The 23,491-nt window shown below is 42.3% G+C and overlaps 1 protein-coding gene across 5 annotated transcripts; it reads left to right on the top strand.

Moving 5' to 3' along the window:
• Positions 1–5,813: 5,813 nt before the first annotated feature.
• On the top strand, positions 5,814–23,256 carry LOC139582555 (transcription initiation factor IIA subunit 1-like). Of its 5 annotated transcripts, none has more exons than XM_071412650.1 (12): positions 5,814–6,048; positions 10,600–10,701; positions 10,936–11,095; positions 12,824–12,862; positions 13,000–13,064; positions 14,315–14,390; positions 14,546–14,587; positions 14,853–14,986; positions 15,555–15,689; positions 15,927–16,184; positions 22,388–22,477; positions 23,007–23,256. In XM_071412650.1, the coding sequence occupies exons 1-12, from the start codon at positions 6,019–6,021 to the stop codon at positions 23,112–23,114; spliced, it is 1,239 nt and encodes a 412-aa protein (XP_071268751.1). In that variant the 5' UTR covers positions 5,814–6,018; the 3' UTR covers positions 23,115–23,256. The 5 variants fall into 5 exon arrangements, with proteins under 5 accessions (XP_071268751.1, XP_071268750.1, XP_071268753.1 ...); XM_071412649.1 differs by having other exon boundaries at positions 14,853–15,004; XM_071412653.1 differs by lacking the exon at positions 5,814–6,048 and adding an exon at positions 7,091–7,199 and having other exon boundaries at positions 14,853–15,004.
• The last annotated feature ends 235 nt before the right edge of the window (positions 23,257–23,491 follow it).

Below are 23,491 nucleotides of genomic sequence, written 5' to 3'. Positions count from 1 at the left end.
AAACAATAAACGACGTGAACAAACGAACGAAAACAGTACCGTGTGGCGAACAAACACAGACACGGCAACAATCACCCACAAACAAACAGTGAAAACAGTCAACCTTAATATGGTTCCCAATCAGAGACAATGACAAACACCTGCCTCTGATTGAGAACCATATTAGGCCAAACAATAAACCCAACATAGAAACACATAACATAGTATGCCCACCCAGCTCACGTCCTGACCAACTAAACAAGACTGAACAAAGGAAATAAGGTCAGGAACTTGACAGCTATGTGTTTGTCCCACCTACCTACCTTAAGATGAATGCACAAACAGCACAAGTCGCTCTGGATAAATGACTAAAATGTCAACGGAAAAGCAAACACTTGAAAGCTCAGTTGACTGAACTCACCTTTGAACTCTTCACATACTAAGTAAATTGATCAATAGGTTATTGAGGCCAGTGCCTGTCATTGACTCACACAGAGTGTTTCCTGGTAGTCTTAAACAAATCTACTTTGAAACAAAAGTATACACCTCACACACATGGTTGATTTCTTCAAACCAAGCTGCTTACCTATTGCAGATTCAGTCTTCCCAGCCTGGTGCAGGTCTACAATTTTGTTTCTGGTGTCCTTTGACAGCTCTTTGGTCTTGGCCATAGTGGAGTTTGGAGTGTAACTGTTTGAGGTTGTGGACAGGTGTCTTTTATACTGATAACAAGTTCAAACAGGTGCCATTAATACAGGTAACTAGTGAAGGACAGAGGAGCCTCTTAAAGAGGAAGTTACAGGTCTGTGAGAGCCAGAAATCTTGCTTGTTTGTACATTTACATTTACATTTAAGTCATTTAGCAGACGCTCTTATCCAGAGCGACTTACAAATTGGTGCATTCACCTTATGATATCCAGTGGAACAACCACTTTACAATAGTGCATCTCAGTCTTTTAAGGGGGAGGGGGGGGTTAGAAGGATTACTTTATCCTATCCTAGGTATTCCTTAAAGAGGTGGGGTTTCAGGTGTCTCCGGAAGGTGGTGATTGACTCCGCTGACCTGGCGTCGTGAGGGAGTTTGTTCCACCATTGGGGTGCCAGAGCAGCGAACAGTTTTGACTGGGCTGAGCGGGAACTGTACTTCCTCAGAGGTAGGGAGGCGAGCAGGCCAGAGGTTTGTAGGTGACCAAATACTTATTTTCCACCATAATTTGCAAATAAATTCATAAAAAATCCTACAATGTGATTTTCTGAATTTTTTTCCCTCATTTTGTCTGTCATAGTTGAAGTGTACCTATGATGAAAATTACAGGCCTCTCTCATCTTTTTAAGTGGGAGAACTTGCACAATTGGTGGCTGACTAAATACTTTTTTGCCCCACTGTATAACTAAACCATTTGACATGGAAACACTGGATTTTCGGCAGGTTTTTAAAATAATGTTTATTAATGATGAAATTAAGAAAAATATGAATAACATTCCACCCCTTGAGGCTACTAGGTCATTTGACTGCAGGAAAGGCTACTCACAAGCCACTGCCTCCCAGCACAGCATAGCTCAGACATGGCTCAGCATAGCTCAGCACAGCACAGATCATGAAAGCTGTGATCCCTTATTGATGTCACTTGTTAAATCCACTTCAATCACTGTAGATGACGGGGAGGAGACAGGTAAAGCAGGATTTTTAAGCCTTGAGACAATTGAGACATGGATTGTGTATGTGTGCCATTTAGAGGGTGAATGATTAAGACAAAAGATTGAAGTGCCTTTAAACGGGGTATGCTGCTGGGTTTTTCCCACTCAACAGTTTCCCGTGTGTATCAAGAATGGTCCACCATCCAAAGAACATCCAGCCAACTTGACACAACTGTGGGAAGCATTGGAGTCAACATGGTCCGGCATACCTGTGGGCCAGCATCCCTGTGGAACACTTTCGACATCTTGTAGAGTTCATGCCCCGACGAAATTTAGACTTGGGGTTGCAACTCAATATTAGGAAGGTGTTCCTAATGTTTGGTATAGGCAGTTTATGTACAGTATATGAAAAGAAAAATCCACAAATATGAAGTATCCTTTCCGCTGAAATGGATTAAATAAATGTATACATGGTAGCCTACACAGCAACAACTGAAGAGTTGATTTCTAAAACGCTATATCCACCATGATTTCACATTTGTGCTTGCACACCAGAAATGATTGCTTATGGCCTCCTTCATGTGTGTGTCAAATATTACTGTTCTCAGATGTTTTATTCATACATTTTAGATGTGTAGGAATATGTTTTTTTCTAAATGCTATATATATATTTTTGCTGGAATGGAATGTTTGTATGCTATATATTTTACTGGGATATTTGGTTGTCGTTTTGGATAATGACTAAAATGGAAACTGGAAATGTTTTACACACAGATCTCATATTACTGTATTGAATTATTATTAGTAAAAAATATATATATTGATGTCACAAATGTATCATTTGTACATTTCTTTATAAAATGTTTTGTTATTTGTTACGTTTGACTGTGTAAAGCCAAGCAGTACTATTCATTTCTCTGAGAGTGAGGTGGATATATAGCATTTTGCAAACAAAAAACATGATTACTTGTCTCTCTGAAATGAAACCATGAAATTATAGATTCTAAACAAATACATGTCTGTCATTGAACAACCCCGTGCCATGAATAGATGGCGAAAAAACACACCAAGCTAATTTACCAACATTTCTGAAAATGGAAATAATGTTTTGTAATGAAACTGTTCAAATGTAGGAGAGAAGAATGTGTGGAGTGTGTTAACTTGACTGATGTGGGGGGGGGTTCTGTGTCCTGTGGTCCAGATCATCCATACCCACTGAATGTCCATTGAGGCACGTTTCCATGGAGACAATAGGAGGTAGCAGTAAGGTTCTTTGTCATCCTGCATTCCTTCCATGGCTTTATGCTTTCAGGGAATTGTCCCCCTAGAAGAGGAGGGGTATTGTTAACATAGTCTGTACGACACCACAGACAAAGCTTGCCCGAGGTGTACATCATTGAGCTATTTTCACCAAAATTGAAAAATCAAATGTTAGTTGTCACATGAGCCGAATACAACAGGTTTACAGTGTTTACCTTACAGTGAAATGCTTAATTACAAGCTCTTAAACAACAATGCAGTTTTAAGAAAAATTCCACAAAAAAATAAAATAAAGTAACAAATAATTAAACAGCTGTAAAATAACAATAGCGAGTCTATAAACAGAGGGTACCGGTGCAGAGTCAATGTGTGCGGGGGCACCGGTTAGTCGAGGTAATTGAGGTAATATTTACATTTAGGTAGAGTTATAGTGACTATGCATAGATAATAAACAGAGAATAGCAGGTACGTCAAGGGGGGGGGGTCATCTGGGTAGCCATTTGATTAGATGTTCAGGAATCTTATGGTTTGGGAGTAGAAGCTATTTAGAATCTTCTTGGACCTAGACTTGGCATTCTGGTACCGCTTGGCGTGTGGTAGCAGAGAGAACAGTCTATGACTAGGGTGGCTGGAGTCTTTTACAATTTTTAGGGCCTTCCTCTGACACCGCCTGGTATAAAGGTCCTGGATGACAGGCAGCTTGGCCCCAGTGATGTACTGGGCCATACGCACACCCTCTGTAGTGCCTGCGGTTGGAGGCCGAGAAGTTTTGATACCAGGCAGTGATGCAACCAGTCAGGATGTTCTCAATGGTGCAGCTATGGAACCTTTTGAGGATCACCTAGGAACTTGAAGCTCTCAACCTGCTCCACTACAGCCCCGTCGATGAGAATGGGGGCGTGCTTGGTCCTCCTTTTCCTGTAGTCCACAGTCATCTCCTTTGTCTTGATCACGTTGAGGGAGAGGTTGTTGTCCTGGCACCACACGGCCAGGTCTCTGACCTCCTCCCTATAGGCTGTCTCATCGTTGTCGGTGATCAGGCCTACCACTGTTGTGTCATTCGGCAAACTTAATGATGGTGTTGGAGTCTTGCCTGGCCATGCAGTCATGTGTGAACAGGGAGTACAGGAGGGGACTGAGCACGCACCCCTAAGGGGCCCCCATGTTGAGGATCAGCGTGGCGGATGTGTTTTGTTACCTACCCTTACCACCTGGGGGCGGCCCATCAGGAAGTCCAGGATCCAGTTGCAGAGGGAGGTGTTTAGTCCCAGGGTCCTTAGCTTAGTGATGAGCTTTGAGGGCACTATGGTGTTGAACACTGATCAGTAGTCGATTAATAGCATTCTCACATAGGTGTTCCTTTTGTCCAGGTGGGAAAGGGCAGTGTGGAGTGCAACAGAGAATGAATCAGGTGCGACAAAACTAAGGCTGTAGGACCTGTCTCGCTGACTGAGATGTCAAGAGAGCTGAACAATGCCTTATCAAGGCCAGACCTCTTCCATTTTAGCAATGATTGAGTCAAAATGTTTTGACCATGACAGCTTGCTTGCTATCTAGGGCCCAGCTGTTTAGTCATCTCAACTTGCTCAATTGGACAAAGTATTCAATAATACATCTATATTTTAGCTTTGAGCGAGTGATAGTAGCGTATGCCTTTCACCTTGCATTAATTGATTGTGACGTGGGTATTCTTACGGGTTGGAAACTGATCCTGTGTGTTTGTCCTGGTGTGTGATCACCCTCTAGCGGTGGCAATGAGTTACTACATCCAAGTGTCCCCTGAATCTGTCACTTAGGGGAAGAAATGGATGACATCTGAGAGGAAGAGGCGAATAATATATTAATATTATCTATTATAATGTATCATCTTTGATGGCATGCAGTATTGAATGACATAAAAGTGCTTTGCAAAGTTTGGGCGGTACCATGTGACAAATAGAACACTAAGAATAAAGGAATTCACAGTTACGAAGGGAGAGGGTACACAAATGTTTTTAATGAGTAAATCAAATCAAATGGTTTTTTAAATGTTTTATTTAACCATTATTTAACTAGGCAAGTTAAGAACAATTTAAAATTTACAATGACGGCAAACCCGAAAGCAAAAGGTATCCTGCGGGGACGGGGGCTGGGATTAAAAAATAATATAAAAAAATACAACAAGACACACATCACGACAAGAGAGACACCACAACACTACATAAAGAGAGACCTAAAATGACAACATAGCATGGCAGCAACACATGGAAACACAGCATGGTATCATGTGACCAATGGTATTTGTTACATGCACCGAATACAGTGAAAATATCATTTACAAGCTCATTCCCAAACAATGCTGAGTTTAATAACAAAATGTTTAAACACATGAGAAATAAAACACACAATAATTAAGTTATATACAGTGTTAACCTCTACCATATCATTGTGCAGGGATACGTGGTGATTGAAGTAGATACAGAATGTACAAGGAGGCAGGGGTAAAGTATCTATACTGTGGGTGTACTGTATGTGTACATGTGTGGTAATGTCCGCTGGGCTCAGACGTCAGTTCAACGTCAAAGCAATTCAGAAATTATAAAACAAAGCCATTTCATTTTGTGAGCATTCTCATTCATGCAATTCCCAGTACACAATGTAACAATATATTTCCCAGTACAGTCAAAGCTGAAGTTGAGCCACGTTCATTTGCCAAACGTTGTCGAACGTTGCAGATAGAAATTCCATGAATAGAGCCTACACATGATTCCTTGTTCTATATGTCAGAAATGCATTTTAATGATTCTACATAATACATTCTATCTGAACGTTCCAAAACGTTGTGTCCTGCTGAACTCGTCCCTGTTTTCTCCTGAACGATATTCCCGCGTAATCTCGCGGTAATGACCGGGTTGACCCTGCCCTATGTCTCGCGCACTCGCAGCTCCATGCTCGGTATATAAAGGAGGACAACGGCGGGTGAAGGACGGCTGGGAAGGCAGAGTCCGTGTTTGTAAATAAGACCGTTAAAATCTGTGTTTTATTTACAAAAGTTATGCCGGCTATTTTTAAGTGTCGTACCCAGTTGTTTTAGGTCGTTTTTAAAACATTTTTTTGCTCTTATTTCTCGCTTGATTTTCGTGTGGTTTTACACTACGCGTAATGGCGAGCTCGGCTAACTCGAATCAAGTGGTAAGGATCATTGGCAGAGGGTAGTCAGTAAGAACTGATGATGGCAAACTGCTAGCTGCCAAAAAAAAGGTTGGCATTTTGAGTGGAAGCATATTAAAAGGGACTTAGGGAGTATTGTTGGCAAACAGTGGATGTTCTCATTAATAAAAATGATAGCCATAAGTACAAGCGGCCATTTTAACCCCTTTTCGAAACCATTTGAATCCTCTGCATTTCTTCAGAATACAGCTGGTGAATGGCGTTTAACTTGGGCTAATCAAAGCCAGAAGACAAGTCTTTGGTTAAGTTAACGACATAGCTAGCTAAATAGTCAAATGTGACTTGAGCCTTTTTAATTGCAACGTAGACTAATTTGCAATCTTGGCTACCAGCTAGCTAGCATGCAGCAGCCTATATTTGCTGGTGCGTTTCGAGGAATTTTTGGAAATGTGTTTCCTAGTTAGAAATAGGTCTAGTGTTTAGTAATACCTAACTAGTAAGAATTGTGTTTAGGTATTATTCCTCGAATTCAATGATAGCTAGTAGTTTGCCGCGAAGTAAGGTTACAGTTGGAAGCACCTTCTCATCCAATGCGGATGTTAAATTCCAATTTTATCAGAATTCAACTGTCATCTAGAAAGTATTGCTTGATCATTTCAAATAATGTTCAATGCCTCAGCCCACCATTCCACGAACAAGGCTGCTAACGTCAGCAAGCCGCCCCAAGCCAAATGTCCCGTTTTCTATTAAACATTTTTCTTTCGCTGGCCCCATCTCTAAAATTACATATTAACTCACTAAAATACCACAATCTAGATACCAGCAATTCAGTTTACATCCATCATTTGAATAGCGACTCCGAGCACCAGGCAATGGTCGCTGACCCCGGCTCGGTAAAATCGCGTCCATGTCTCCTCTCGACGGTTGTGACCCTCCTCCTCTCCGCAGCTCGGTTTTATACAGCCATATTGGCTCTAATATAGACTGCCAGTGATGGGAAGGTGCTACTCAACGCTACGTCACCGGCTCTACATATAAACATCAGACCGAGCTTTTTATAGTAGGGAGGGAGACTGAGGTCCACGACAACGGACACCGACGAATAAGGACAGTGACCTCTGTCGCTGTCCATGCGTCCATTTTAGTTTGGGGGAATAATGGTCGATTGAAATGTTAGTGTATTTTGTGCATAGCCGATTGAGTTTAACTAGCTACAACTGATCAGTGTCTTTAGGGTGTTTACGTTTTGAGTATACCATAAATGCCGATTGATTGCGAAACGATTGATGTGTGGTGTTTATGGTGTGAAAGCTCCCGTATGCACATTTGCGGGCTGGTCTTTCGATGATCTGTTAGCTAGGTGCTGCATTGTTGCTGCCAATGCCATGGCTATCATGAAACATCAGTGTTAAATAGATCTAGGTAGGCCAGGGATGGGTAACTGTCGAGCGGCCCAATTTAAAAAATAAATAAATGTAAAAATAAATAAAAACATCTAAATGAATCAGTCGGTCTCAACTTACTGTTGAGATAGAATAAACAAGATGCAATTTTGAAATGTTGGTTGTGCATCAGCAGTCACTCAATCATCCCAAATTAGATCGGAAAATGAGTCTAGCGGCCAGGTATCTAAACTTGTAGTAAGCATGGTTGAATTACCGACTGGGGTGGGGCCCATTGATCATCAGTTGTCATATTAAAAACTGCAAACATTTGCCTCCATCCTATGGAAAAATGGGTAGAATTGCAGGAAATTAGCTGTAAAACTGCACATTTTATCTCTGCCCCATGGCACGAAATGAGTTATAAAATTGCTAAATCCTCTCTCCGCCCCATTGTAAAACGTATAGAATTGCAGCAGACTTGCTTTAAAACGGCAACATTTTCTCTACCCCCCCTTGGCTAAATGTGCAGAATTGCAGGAAAATAACTTTAAAACGTTTCTCTTTGCTGTCACAAAGGGGGGGGGCTGAAATGTTTTACTTGCATAATTTAATCGTTTCTAACTGATTTAACAGTTAAGAACGGCACATGTATTCTGTTGCAATTTTGAGCTTTCTATATTAAGTTAGTTTTGAATATGTTATGGTATGCAGTTTGAATACATGCGACTGAAGTTCAAAGGTAGTCAAGCTCTAAATATACATAAAAAAATAATAACATAATAAATATTGGATCATTTGTTAGCCGACATTCTTTACCGTGGTGCATTTCAGTTGTCACCATGTGAAATAAATATACTTAAGCAATAATGCAGTTAATGTTAAATAATGCAACACCCAGCTAACATTTGGCAATAATATGCCGTTGATGGTATATTATGGCCAATATACCACGGCTAAGGGCTGCTCTTTAGGCACGACGCAACTTTGAGTGCCTGGATACAACCATTAGCAGTGGTATATTGGCCATATACTACAAACCCCTGAGGTGCCTTACTGCTTTTATAAACTGGTCACCAAGGTGAGTAGAACAGTAAAAAGTACATCACATGATGAACAGTTCTTGTGCTGACATTGCTTCCAGAGGCAATTTTTGAACTTGGTATTGAGTGTTGCAACCGAGGACATACAGCACCCAGTGGTCCCATTCTGGGAGCTTGTGTGGCCTACCAGTTCGTGGCTGAGGCGATGTTGCTCCACTTCACAATGACAGCATTTACAGTTGACCGTAGCAGCTCTAGCAGGGCAGAAATGTGACGAAATAACTTGTTAGAAAGGTGGCATCCTATGATGGTGCCACATTGAAAGTCACTGAGCTCTTCAATAAGGCCATTCTACTGCCAATATTTGTCTATGGAGATTGCATGGCTGTGTGCTCGATTGTATGCACCTGTCAGCTATAGGTGTGGCTGAAATAGCCAAATCCACTAATTTGAAGGGATGTCCACATACTTTTATAAACAGTGCATTCAGAAAGTATTCAGACCCCTTCCCTTTTTCCACATTTTGTTACGTTACAGCTTTATTCTGAAATGGATTAAATAAATTGATTTCCTCATCAATTTACACACAATAATTTGTGTGTAAATTGCACCCCTGTAATGACAAAGCAAAAATAGGTTTTTAAAAACAAATCACATGTACATAAGTATTCAGACCCTTTACTCAGTACTTTGTTGAAGCACCTTTGGCAATGATTACAGTCTCAAGCCTTCTTGGGTATGACACTACAAGCTTGGCACCACCTGTATTTGGGGAGTTTCTCCCATTCTTCTCTGCAGATCCTCTCAAGCTCTGTCAGGTTGAATGGGGAGGGTCGCTGCATAGCTATTTTCAGGTCTCTCCAGAGATGTCTGATTGGGTTTAAGTCCGGGCTCTGGCTGGGTCACTTAAGAACATTCAGAGTCTTGTCCCTAAGACACTCCTGCATTGTCTTGGCTGTCTGCTTAGGGTCGTTGTCCTGTTGGAACATGAACCTTCGCCCCAGTGTGAGGTCCTGAGTGCTCTGGAGAAGGTTTTCATCAAGGTTCTCTCTGTACTTTGCTCTGTTCATCTTTCCCTCGATGCTGACTAGTTTCCCAGTCCCTTCTACTGAAAAACATCCCCACAGCATGATGCTGCCACCACCATGCTTCACCGTAGGGATGGTTCCATGTTTCCTCCAGATGTGACGCTTGGCATTCAGGCCAAAAGAGTTCAATCTTGGTTTCATCAGACCAGAGAATCTTGTTTCTTATGGTCTGAGAGTCTTTAGTTGCCTTTTGGCAAACTCCAAGCGGGCTGTCATGTGCCTTTTACTGAGGAGTGGCTTCCGTCTGGTCACTCTACCACAAAGGCCTGATTGGTGGAGTGCTGCAGAGATGGTTGACCTTCTGGAAGGTTCTCCCATCTCCACAGAGGAACTCTGGAGCTCTGTCAGTGACCATCGAGTTCTTTGTCACCTTTGACCAAGGCCTTTCTCCCCCGATTGCTCAGTTTGGCTGGGCAGCCAGCTCTAGGAAGAGTCTTGGTGATTCCAAACTTCTTCCATTTAAGAATGATGGAGGCCTCTGTGTTCTTGGGGACCTTCAATGCTGCAGAAATGTTTTAGTACCTTTCCCCAGATCTGTGCCTCAACACAATCCTGTCTCTGAGCTCTACGGACAATTCCTTTGACCTCATGGCTTGGATTTTGCTCTGACATGCACTGTCAACTGTGGGACCTTTATATAGACAGGTGTGTGCCTTTTCAAATCATGTCCAATCAATTGAATTTACCACAGGTAGGCTCCAATCAAGTTGTAGAAACATCTACAACTAGATTGGATACACCTGAGCTCAATTTCAAGTCTCATTGCAAATGGTGTGAATACTTATATAAATAAGATATTTCTGCAAAAAAATCAACTTGTTTTCGCTTTGTCATTATATGGTATTGTGTGTGGATAGATTTTTTTTATTTTTTATTTCATAAATTTTAGAATAAGGCTGTAACGTAAACATGTGGGAAAAGTCAAAGGGTCTGAATACTTTCCAAATGCACTGTATATAGTGTAATTTTTGTTGTCATACCCGTGCATTCAGGGCTCAAACCACCCAGTTTATAATATACATTAGAGCACTTCTAACAGTACTCTGTATGTTTTCTCAGCCTAAACTCTACAGGTCTGTGATTGAAGATGTTATCAACGAGGTCCGGGAGCTCTTCCTGGATGAGGGGGTGGACGAGCAGGTCCTCATGGAACTCAAAACGGTACAGAACACAGAACTCTTCCTTCTAGTGACATTCCGTTCTAGAATGTTGTTCTCTCTTGTCTGCGCTAGTGTTAGCTTCCCTTTTGTTTCTCCCATTTGATGTAGTTTCCACTATGATAACCTCTCTGTCCCTGTAGTTTTGTAAAAAGTAGAATAGACAATACAAATGTCAAAATGGTGGTCAACAGTCTACCCTCCATTTTAAAGTTCCCTCTCCTCCCCTCTCCTTTAGCTGTGGGAGAACAAGCTAATGCAGAGTAAGGCAGTGGAGGGTTTCAACACAGAGGAGCAGGCGGCCCTCCAGGCAGCAGCCCAGCAGCAGGCACAACAGGCCCAGCAGGCCACCCAGCAAGCCCAGACACAGCAGCTCCTCCTGCCCCCGCAGCAGCAAGGTGAGTCCCAGGCATCGGCCCTGACACACCGCTTCTGTTGTTCCCGGTACGGCTACATTTCATCTGTTTAGACAGGCAGTCCAATTATTTAATTTTTCACTAATTGGTATTTTGATCAATCACATCAGATATTTTTCAGAGCTGATCTGATTGTTCAAAATACCAATTATTGGGAAAAAGATCAGAATTGGGCTGCCTGTCTAAACGCAGCCATAATGGGCTGGTTTCCCAGACATAGATTAAGCCTAGTCCTAGACAAAAAATATATAATGTCTAATGGAGATTCTCAATTGATTATGCTTTTAATACTAGGATTTGGCTTAATCTGTGTCCAGAAGGGTATTTTACCAAGCAGGTTTGAGGAGTTAGCGAGGTAACTTTGGTCAACTCTGAGTTCAACTTGGGATAACCGTTCAAACGAAAGTGGCTCACCTTTTAAGCCAGGTAAATTTCTATGGCAACGAATCCTTCAGAACTAACCTGCTCCGTGGCAGGCTAACTCACGGCTAACTCCACTTACCCTGAATGAAATGACTGAGCCACCGGTTGAGGACCAATGAAATCAGATTCCCTCCCTCTTGCAAAGATTGCGTCATCATCCCCTTCATTTGAGGAAGACGACTGATTTTTAAAAATTTTATTAATCAGATGTTTTTTTGTGTTTAAATAGTCACGTTAAAACAGTCATGAGAAATGCCTTTTGAGCTTCACACACAGTAAGTTTTGTGTGACTTAATACAATTATTGATAATCATTGATAAGCACACCAAAGACGGCATTAACGATAATTAATAACATAAAGATGTGTACTTCTAAGAGTCTGTCACCCCATCGCCTGCTGGAATTTACAATATAATTTTTCTTTCATTTCCATGGACTCACCCATGAATTGATGTTTCAGCATTGTTTCAACGAAGAGTCTGGTTGTTCGACTAGCCATGTGCGACTTGCATGCATGAATGAAAACCGCTATACAAAAACCAACAGTTCCCTGACACACCTACCTACAGCCCTTTAAAGCAACCTACCTACAGCCTTTTAAAGCCACTTACCGTAGCCCCTTTAAAGCCACCTACCTACAGCCCTTTAAAGCTACCTACCTACACCCCTTTAAAGCCACCTACCTACACCCCTTTAAAGCCACCTACCTACACCCCTTTAAAGCCACCTACCTAAACCCAACATTGGGGCGGCAGGGTAGCCTAGTGGTTAGAGCGTTGCAAGTTCAAATATCCGAGCTGACAAGGTACAAATCTGTCGTTCTGCCCCTGAACAGGCAGTTAACCCACTAGGCCGTCATTAAAAATAAGAATTTGTTCTTAACTGACCTAGTTAAATACCTTAGCCCCTTTAAAGCCACCTACCTTAACCCATTTAAAGCCACCTACCTTAGCCCCTTTAAAGCCACCTACCTTAGCCCCTTTAAAGCCACCTACCGTAGCCCATTTAAAGCCACCTACCGTAGCCCATTTAAAGCCCTTGCCCTGCCGGCTAACTGTCCACACTCTCTCATTTATAGGACCGTCTATAACACTTCCCATACTCACAATGTATTATATAACATGTTATGTCCATTAACCCAGGTACAACAGGTCCTTTAAGGTTGCTCAATTCAAAATCCATTTCAATAGCTACTTAAAATGGCTATCATATCTGCAAACTATACTATATAAACTGTTGTTCAAACAGCAATGAAGACATTGAAAGAGAATCCTTTCTCATTCACAGTGACGAGCTGGCAATCGACCCGGCCTACTGTCACCAGCGGTAATATTATAACATGATTATTACACACACACACAGTTGGTTCCAAAGCAGCATTTCTAAGGAGCTGTATCATAAATGTATAATTAGTGACAAAATGTAATAAATACTGAATACATTTGTATAATTTCTTTCCACAGCACCCCAGCAGCAAGTCATTATGCAGGATCCTAAAATTCTGCAGCATATGAGTGCAACAGGGATGGTGAGTGGAGTAGTGGGTTTGTCTGTAGCTGGACCACAGGTATAGGACCAGAGTTTCCCACCATAGGACCCTTGAAGAATTAATTCAAATAAATTATAAAGACATTACGAGTGACAGTTTTTCATTGATGTCATATTTCAATGGCATCTGTAAAGTTATCCACGGTGAAACCACTGCAAACAGATTCCCCCCGGCTGACCTAATGCATGTGTCAATGATGAGAGCCTCACCATTATGAGTGGCTTCCCTTTGAACTCACTCACATGGATTATAGAATAGCTGAGACACACAGACACCTCTACACACACACACACACACACACACACACACACACACACACACACACACACACACACACACACACACACACACACACACAGTGTAAACGTGAGAGCTGGACCTGTAAACGTGAGAGCTGACCAGGCCAGCTGGAGGACAGATGGATGAGAGAGAGGAGGAGAGGCCACGCAGGAAATAGTTTACTGAGAGCTAAGGATTTTAGACTAGATTACAGAGCAGATAAACCTCGAAGAGCTTTGCACTCGTCTGTCCCCCCCTCTCTCTGTATCTCTCTCTCTCTCTCTCTCTCTCTCTCTCTCTCTCTCTCTCTCTCTCTCTCTTTCTCTCTGTGTCTTTCTCGCTCTGTGTGTCTCTCTTTCTCTCTCTGTGTCTTTCTCGCTCTGTGTGTCTCTCTTTCTCTCTCTGTTTCTTTCTGTGTGTCTCTCTCTCTTTATCTCTGTGTCTCTCTCTCTTTGTCTCTGTGTCTCTCTCTTTGTCTCTGTGTCTCTCTGTGTCTGTCTCTCTCACTCTGTGTGTTTTTCAGACTAAATAGGAAGTTGTCTCTAGTTTCTTCCTTGTTTCCTCTCCAACCTCTCCCCCACCCACCATCTGGTGTTGTCTTCTCAACTGACACCTGTCTTCTGCACAGAATATAGGATTATTATAGCAAATTGCTAGGTTACATTTTAAAAGCTTCTCCAGGCATTTAAATCTGAGGAGACTCCATCTCAAACAACCACTCTCTCTCTCTCTCTGTGTGTGTGTGTGTGTGTGTGTGTGTGTGTGTGTGTGTGTGTGTGTGTGTGTGTGTGTGTGTGTGTGTGTGTGTGTGTGTGTGTGTGTGTGTGTGTATGTGTGTGTGTGTATGTGTGTGTGTGTGTGTGTGTGTGTGTGTTCCTGAGTGACTAGGGATACCCATCCCTCCTGTTATTTGCCTGGTTTGTGATGTGTTTTCTCTGTCTGACCTCTAGAATGCAGCAACCACAGCAGCAACCTTGGCCTTACCAACAGGAATCAGTCCCTACCAACAACTCATCACTAGCCAAGGTATATAACATCCCACCAGCTCCAGTCTTGATAATATATTACAACAGTACATATTGATTATAAAATGCAGAAAGATGACTTCACCAAATACCAATTTGTTTTGTTTTTTGTTCTGCCCTGAATTTCTTCTGTCCTTCCCGGGTGATGCACATCAGGCGGCAATTTGTCCCAGAATATGTATCTTAAAACAGTGGACGGTGTGTACAACTTATACTCCCCAAAACATTTAGGAATGACAAACTATTTTTCAGACTTGTTAATATACTTGTTCCTCAACATTCAAAATGTTCTTGATCTGGTCATGGTTTCGCTACTCTGGGTCTTGGGTTTAGTCTCACGAGGTTGGGTCTGAGTCTTGGGGGCTCTGGTCTCCATCTCTCTCTCTCCTCTGATCTCGGGTCAGATCCTGAACATACTCTTCATAGCTCTAAAACGGCACCTCTACCCTGTCCCTGACCCCAGGTCAGATCCTCCAGGTGCTGCGTGCGGCTAACGGGACCCAGTACATTATCCAGCCTCAGCAGCAGATGGTCCTTCAACAGCAGGTCCTTCCTCAGATGCAGCCTGGCGGTGGGCAGGCCCCCGTCATACAGCAGGTACGCCCCATCACACAGGTAGGTCCTATCACTGTCCTCCCAGTGTGTGTGTAAAAGTTTGAGCTGCCTGGTACAGGTGGAGGCCTCCTGGTGCAGGTGGAGGCTCCCTGGAGTTAGACCCCCTGGTGTAGGTATAGGTCTCCTGATGCAGGTAGAGGCCTCCTGGTGCAGATATAGGCCTCCTGGTGCAGATATAGGCCTCATGGTGCAGGTATAGGCCTCCTGGAGCAGGTATAGGCCTCCTGATGCATGTATAGACCCCCTGGTGCAGGTATAGACCCCCTGGTGCAGGTAAAGCCTCCTGATGCAGGTATAGGCTCCCTGGAGTTAGACCCCTGGTGCAGGTACTCACAGTTAAACAACATCATGCAGTTAATAGTATTTTCTGAGGCCACTTGCTCACTAACCACGGCCAGAACCCTTGGTCCTGTGTCAGAGCTGTGGTAGATCTGAGTTGGGGTTCATTCAGTTTTCAATTCAACAAGTGCCATTGAAAACGGAATGGTAGATTCAAGTGGTCATTACTGTGTGGGGTGTAATGCCATGTTGCTGTACCCCTCCCCTTCAGGTACTGGCTCCTCTACAGGGAGGACTCCCCCAGGTGCTGGCTCCTCTACAGGGAGGCCTCCCCCAGCAGACAGGAGTCATCATCCAGCCTCAACAGGTCATCCTCACTGGGAACAAGGTCCAGCAGAATGCACAGGTCAGACCTTACTCACTAGTCACTACACACGGCGTATTATACAAAGTGTTTATTTTGATAAAATATGCTTTAGTATAGCTATATTCAATTTATTTTTACATTCAGCTCTTGACAAGCTATAGATAGGCAGATGCCAAAAGGGAATTGTTGATGTTATTATACAGACGATCATGATTACTCTGCTGAACACCCCATCCCACATTCAACCATCTCTCACTAACCCATCCCTCTCTTCAGGTAATGCAGATGACAGGCCAGCCCGGTCAGGTGCAGCAGATCCAGCAGCAGGTCCAACAAGTTCAACAGGTCCAGGGCGGAGCTGCACCAGGAGGCCCACAGCAACAGCAGCAGACCCAGCAGCAGCAGCCTCCTATAATGCTGCAGGTGGACGGAGCGGGGGACACGTCCTCAGACGAAGAAGATGAGGAGGAAGAGTATGACGAGGAGGAAGATGAAGAAAAGGAAAAAGATGGAGAGGACGGCCAGGTGGAGGAGGTGGGTAGGACTCTCAATGAGACGAGAGAAAGACGCCAACCTTTCTGAAACCTTTTACCGTAGAATGTTTGTATGAATCTTTTAATCTCATCTGTAAATCGAGGACAGTTTAATTTGATCTTAATCTCATGACATCACCAGCCAAGTCTATATTATCCCGACAAATAGTTGAGCTAGCGTAGTTTAGCTTTACATAACAATTATTACATGCATCTATTAATAAGGTTCGTATGTCAGAGTTCGTATGTTTGAGCTGCTACAGGATATTACCGTACCAGAGTTTATATGTTAGAGCTGCTACAGGATATTACCGTACCAGAGTTTATATGTTAGAGCTGCTACAGGATATTACCGTACCAGGGTTTATATGTTAGAGCTGCTACAGGATATTACCGTACCAGAGTTTATATGTTAGAGCTGCTACAGGATATTACCGTACCAGAGTTTATATGTTAGAGCTGCTACAGGATATTACCGTACCAGAGTTTATATGTTAGAGCTGCTACAGGATATTACCGTACCAGAGTTTATATGTTAGAGCTGCTACAGGATATTACCGTACCAGGGTTTATATGTTAGAGCTGCTACAGGATATTACCGTACCAGAGTTTATATGTTAGAGCTGCTACAGGATATTACCGTACCAGAGTTTATATGTTAGAGCTGCTACAGGATATTACCGTACCAGGATTTATATGTTAGAGCTGCTACAGGATATTACCGTACCAGAGTTTATATGTTAGAGCTGCTACAGGATATTACCGTACCAGAGTTTATATGTTAGAGCTGCTACAGGATATTACCGTACCAGGTTTATATGTTAGAGCTGCTACAGGATATTACCGTACCAGAGTTTATATGTTAGAGCTGCTACAGGATATTACCGTACCAGGGTTTATATGTTAGAGCTGCTACAGGATATTACCGTACCAGAGTTTATATGTTAGAGCTGCTACAGGATATTACCGTACCAGGGTTTATATGTTAGAGCTGCTACAGGATATTACCGTACCAGGGTTTATATGTTAGAGCTGCTACAGGATATTACCGTACCAGAGTTTATATGTTAGAGCTGCTACAGGATATTACCGTACCAGAGTTTATATGTTAGAGCTGCTACAGGATATTACCGTACCAGGGTTTATATGTTAGAGCTGCTACAGGATATTACCGTACCAGAGTTTATATGTTAGAGCTGCTACAGGATATTACCGTACCAGAGTTTATATGTTAGAGCTGCTACAGGATATTACCGTAACAGGGTTTATATGTTAGAGTTGCTACAGGATATTACCGTAACAGGGTTTATATGTTAGAGCTGCTACAGGATATTACCGTACCAGAGTTTATATGTTAGAGCTGCTACAGGATATTACCGTACCAGGGTTTATATGTTAGAGCTGCTACAGGATATTACCGTACCAGAGTTTATATGTTAGAGCTGCTACAGGATATTACCGTACCAGAGGTTATATGTTAGAGCTGCTACAGGATATTACCGTACCAGGGTTTATATGTTAGAGCTGCTACAGGATATTACCGTACTAGAGGTTATATGTTAGAGCTGCTACAGGATATTACCGTACCAGAGTTTATATGTTAGAGCTGCTACAGGATATTACCGTACCAGGGTTTATATGTTAGAGCTGCTACAGGATATTACCGTACCAGAGTTTATATGTTAGAGCTGCTACAGGATATTACCGTACCAGAGGTTATATGTTAGAGCTGCTACAGGATATTACCGTACCAGAGTTTATATGTTAGAGCTGCTACAGGATATTACCGTACCAGAGGTTATATGTTAGCGCTGCTACAGGATATTACCGTACCAGAGTTTATATGTTAGAGCTGCTACAGGATATTACCGTATCAGAGTTTATATGTTAGAGCTGCTACAGGATATTACCGTACCAGGGTTTATATGTTAGAGCTGCTACAGGATATTACCGTACCAGAGTTTATATGTTAGGGCTGCTACAGGATATTACCGTACCAGAGTTTATATGTTAGAGCTGCTACAGGATATCACCGTACCAGAGTTTATATGTTAGAGCTGCTACAGGATATTACCGTACCAGAGTTTATATGTTAGAGCTGCTACAGGATATTACCGTACCAGAGTTTATATGTTAGAGCTGCTACAGGATATTACTGTACCAGAGTTTATATGTTAGAGCTGCTACAGGATATTACCGTACCAGGGTTTATATGTTAGATCTGCTACAGGATATTACCGTACCAGAGTTTATATGTTAGAGCTGCTACAGGATATTACCGTACCAGAGTTTATATGTTAGAGCTGCTACAGGATATTACCGTACCAGAGTTTATATGTTAGGGCTGCTACAGGATATTACCGTACCAGAGTTTATATGTTAGAGCTGCTACAGGATATTACCGTACCAGAGTGTATATGTTAGAGCTGCTACAGGATATTACTGTACCAGGGTTTATATGTTAGAGCTGCTACAGGATATTACCGTACCAGAGTTTATATGTTAGAGCTGCTACAGGATATTACCGTACCAGAGTTTATATGTTAGAGCTGCTACAGGATATTACCGTACCAGAGGTTATATGTTAGAGCTGCTACAGGATATTACCGTACCAGAGTTTATATGTTAGAGCTGCTACAGGATTTTACCGTACCAGAGTGTATATGTTAGCAGCCAAGTCAAAATTAGAAATTGATGAACAGAATTATAGAACACTACGTAATTATGCAGTTAAATTGAATCGAAAGGGAAAAAAAGTTATTTTACAACAATGCTTTTATTGATTGTAAAAATTATTCTAAAAAGGTATGGAACACAGTTAAGGGCTTACTTGGTACATCTATCTCATCACCCCCATCTAGTGTGGAGGTTGATGGGAGAATAATAACAAAACCAGTTGATATTGCCAATCATTTTGCAGATTTTTTTACACTGAACATTTAATTACTGAGCAACAATGTAGACATACATTCTTCCAAACAAGCTATTGTCCAATGGATTGATGATCATATTATGAGCAGCAAGATCTGCTCTTTTAGTCTGCAAACGGTGTCCGTGGAGGAGGTGTTAAACCTATTGAAGTCATTACCTGATGGTAAATCTACAGGTTATGGTCTTATGGACAATTTTTTGCTTCGCTGTGCTGCTCCCCAGATTGCAGCTCCACTGAGATACATATTTAATTGGTCACTGGAAAAGGGGATGTTTGCAAATGTATGGAAGCATGCGAAACTGTCCTATTCCGAAAGACTGCAAAGAACCCATTACTCCTGCCAATAGTCGACCAATTAGTCTACTCCCTACACTCAGTAAGATATTGGAGGGTATTGTGAGTAGACAAATGTGGGAGTACATGGAAAATAATGATCTGATTACAGCCAATCAGCATGCTTATCGCAAAAACCATTCCACTACCACTGCATTGGTTGATATGACTGACCAGTGGCTCAATGCTATGGATAATGGCAAGTTTGTGGGTGTACTATTTTTAGATTTCAGTGCAGCATTTGATTTAGTGGATCATGAAATAATTTTGACAAAATTAATGCATTATTATATAAGGAGGTAGCATTGAATTGGGTACAGTCATATCTAACTGACAGGAAACAGTCCACCTATAGCAATGGTTCATTTTCTTCCCCTCATGTGTTAAAGTGTGGAATACCGCAGGGCAGCTGCCTTGGGCCACTTCTTTATTTAACATATTCCAACGACCTTCCCTATGCCTTAGCTGAAACTCAAGCTACTATATTTGCAGATGATACTACAGTTTATGCAGCAAGACAATCGGTTCAACAGGTACAGCAAGCTTTACAAGGAGATTTGGAGAATATCAGGGAGTGGGTTTGCCAAAACAAACTTGTTTTAAACACCAAGAAAACCAAAGTTATGTTGGTCTGTTCAACTAGGAAAAGGCCAAAACAGCATGGGATACAATTAAGTATGGGAGGAGTACAAATTGAAGAAGTGGCAGAAACCAAACTATTGGGAGTGCAGCTAGACAACTGCTTATCATGGTCGTCTCAAATAACTAATCTATGTAAAAAAATATATATATATTAAAACAGCATGCATAATCAGAAGGATAGCTAAATATTTACCAGGAAAAATTCTTCAGCAAATAACACAAGCATTAATTGAGAGTCAGGTGAACTACTGTTCTGTGGTCTGGGAAAATGCATCATCAAGTGCCATTAGGAGGCTGCAGAATGCACAGAACAAAGCAGCAAGGATTGTTTTAAGGTGGAGATATGGTTCTTCTGTTGCAGTCATGCGCAGTGTTCTTGGTTGGTCATCAATCAACAAGATAATTGAAAAAAACATGCTTATTTTATTTCATAAAATACATCATTTAAAACGGCCAAGTTCTATTCACAACGTCATTCAGTTGGTAAGAGACAAGACATTCCGTAAATACTAGGAATAGATTGTCCACCATCTATGCGTTATCCAGACAGAAAAGAGAAATAGGCAAAATAACATTTCGATTTAGAGCAATAAAGAAATGGAATAAATTAACTGAGCAAACTAGAAACCTTTCAATATATAAATTTAAACATTATTTTAAAACGATTTAAATATAATACATAGAAATGTTGTGGGACTATAGTAGATGAAGAATCAATATTTTTTAGATTGAGTATTTATTGGGTCATTATGTTAGTATATTATGTATGTTTGTAATAGTGTGTTATATGTGAAAATGTGTTTGTATTATAAATTGTATTTTAATGTTTAAGGACTCTTGGAAGATTAGTCCAAATGGGGACTAAACGAGATCCAAATCAAATAATGTTGGCTACACTTCCAAGATTACAAGCTAGTTACACTACATGGCCAAAAGTATGTGGACACCCCTTCAAGTTAGTGGATTTGGCTATTTCAGCCACACCCGTTGGTGACCGGTGTATAAAATTGAACACACAGCCATGCAATCTCCATAGACAAACATTGGCAGTAGAATGGCCTTACTGAAGAGCTCAGTGACTTTTAACGTGGCACCGTCATAGGATGCAACCTTTCCAAAAAGTTTGTCAAATTTCTGCCCTGCTAGAGCTGCCCTGGTCAACTGTAAGTGCTGTTATTGTGAAGTTGAAACGTCTAGGAGCAACAACGGCTCACCTGCGAAGTGGTAAGCCACAACTCACAGAACAGGATGGCCGAGTTCTGTAGCGCGTAAAAATCGTCTGTTCTCGGTTGCAACACTCACTACCGACTTCCAAATGGCCTCTGGAAGCAACGTCAGCACATTAACTGTTCGTTTGGAGCTTCGTGAAATGGGTTTCCTTGGCCGAGCACACAAGCCTAACAACACCATGCACAATGTCAAGCGTGGGCTGGAGTGGTGTAAAGTTCACCGCCATTGGACTCTGGAGCAGTGGAAATGCATTCTCTGGAGTGATGAATCACGTTTCACCATCTGGCAGTCCGACAGATGAATCTGGGTTTGGTGGATGCCAGGAGAACACTACCTACCCCAGTGCATATAGTTGCCAACTGTAGTTTAGTGGAGGAGGAATAGTGGTCTGGGGCTTTTCATGGTTCGTGCCGCTGAGTTCCAGTGAAGGAAAATCTTAATGCTTCAGCGTACAATGACATTCTAGACGATTCTGTGCTTCCAATTTTGTGGCAGCAGTTTGGAGAAGGCCCTTTCCTGTTTCATCATGACAATGCCCCCGTGCACAACGCGAGATGCATACAGAAAGAACTTGACTGGCCTGCACAGAGCCATGACCTCAACCCCATCAAACACCTTTGGGATGAATTGGAACGCCGACTGTGAGCCAGGACTAATCGCCCAACATCAGTTCCCGACCTCACTAATGCCTTCGTGGTGCAGCAATGTTCCAACATCTAGTGGAAAGCCTTCCCAGAAGAGTGGAGGCTGTTATAGCAACAAAGGGGGGACCAACTCCGTATTAATGCCCATGATTTTGGAATGAGATGTTCAAGGAGCAGGTGTCCACATACTAGTGTACATTGGATGTTTCTCAGACGATCTGATGAGAATCTGAGGAAGCTATGTAACTTGTCACTCTTAACTTAAAAGTGCGTCTCGGCTGATGATGATAATAAATAAAAATATGAATAATAATTATTAATAGTAGTAGTAGTGGGTAGTACAGGGGCTAAATTAATATAGGGGATCCACTGGATTGAGAGAGAAGGGATAGATACATTATTAACTGTCCCTCTGTCTCTCAGGAGCCTCTGAATAGTGAAGATGATGTGAGTGATGAGGAGGACCAAGAACTGTTTGATACAGAGAACGTGGTGGTGTGCCAGTACGACAAGGTAAGATATCTCCAGATTACATTATCGCGTGTGTGACCCCAGACTTCCTGTATAGGAGAAACCACAGTGAGGAAACCCCAGACTTCCTGTATAGGAGAAATCACAGTGAGGAAACACCACACTTCCTGTATAGGAGAAATCACAGTGAGGAAACCCCACACTTCCTGTATAGGAGAAATCACAGTGAGGAAACCCCAGACTTCCTGTATAGGGGAAACCACAGTGAGGAAACCCCAGACTTCCTGTATAGGATAAATCACAGTGAGGAAACCCCAGACTTCCTGTATAGGGGAAACCACAGTGAGGAAACCCCAGACGTCCTGTGTGTGTGTGTGTGTGTGTGTGTTTAGTGAATGTGTGACTAGTATCCCCATCTGCTCCCCTCCTAACCTCCACACTGACACTGTCCCATTGGTTCCTCTCCTCAGAGCCACAGAAGTACACACACACACACACACACTGTAGTGAGAGAGATAGCCCAGTCTGCTGCCCTCGCCCACATTCCTAATGCCCATTGGTTCCCCCTCAGATCCACAGAAGTAAGAACAAATGGAAGTTCCACCTGAAGGATGGGATCATGAACCTGAACGGCCGAGACTATGTCTTCTCCAAAGCCATCGGGGATGCAGAGTGGTAAAACACACAGCACAAAGGATGCGTCCCAAATAGCACTCTATTACCTATATAGTGCACTACATAGGGAATAGGGTGCCATTTGGAACACAGGAAAAGGAACACAAAACAACAACAAAAACACCACGAAGGAACTCTGGAACTTTCTGTCAAGTTTGAGAAAGAGACTCATCGATAACTATGACCCAGGGAATCATATTTCAGGACCTGGGATGGGTTGGTTTGGGAAGGAAATAAACGTAACACACCACCCAAAACTGTGATACTGACTGATGCACATCTGTATGAGTGGTATATCTGTATTAACACCCAATACCCTACAAGCCTCCCAAGACAAGACACTGAGGATTTCATGCGGCACGGCCGAGGGATCGAAGGAGA

The sequence above is a fragment of the Salvelinus alpinus genome, chromosome 8 (assembly GCF_045679555.1).
Source record: "Salvelinus alpinus chromosome 8, SLU_Salpinus.1, whole genome shotgun sequence".
Taxonomy (NCBI): Eukaryota; Metazoa; Chordata; class Actinopteri; order Salmoniformes; family Salmonidae; genus Salvelinus; species Salvelinus alpinus.
The sequence above is the reverse complement of the archived record's forward strand: the minus strand, read 5'-3'. Positions and strand labels throughout refer to the sequence as shown.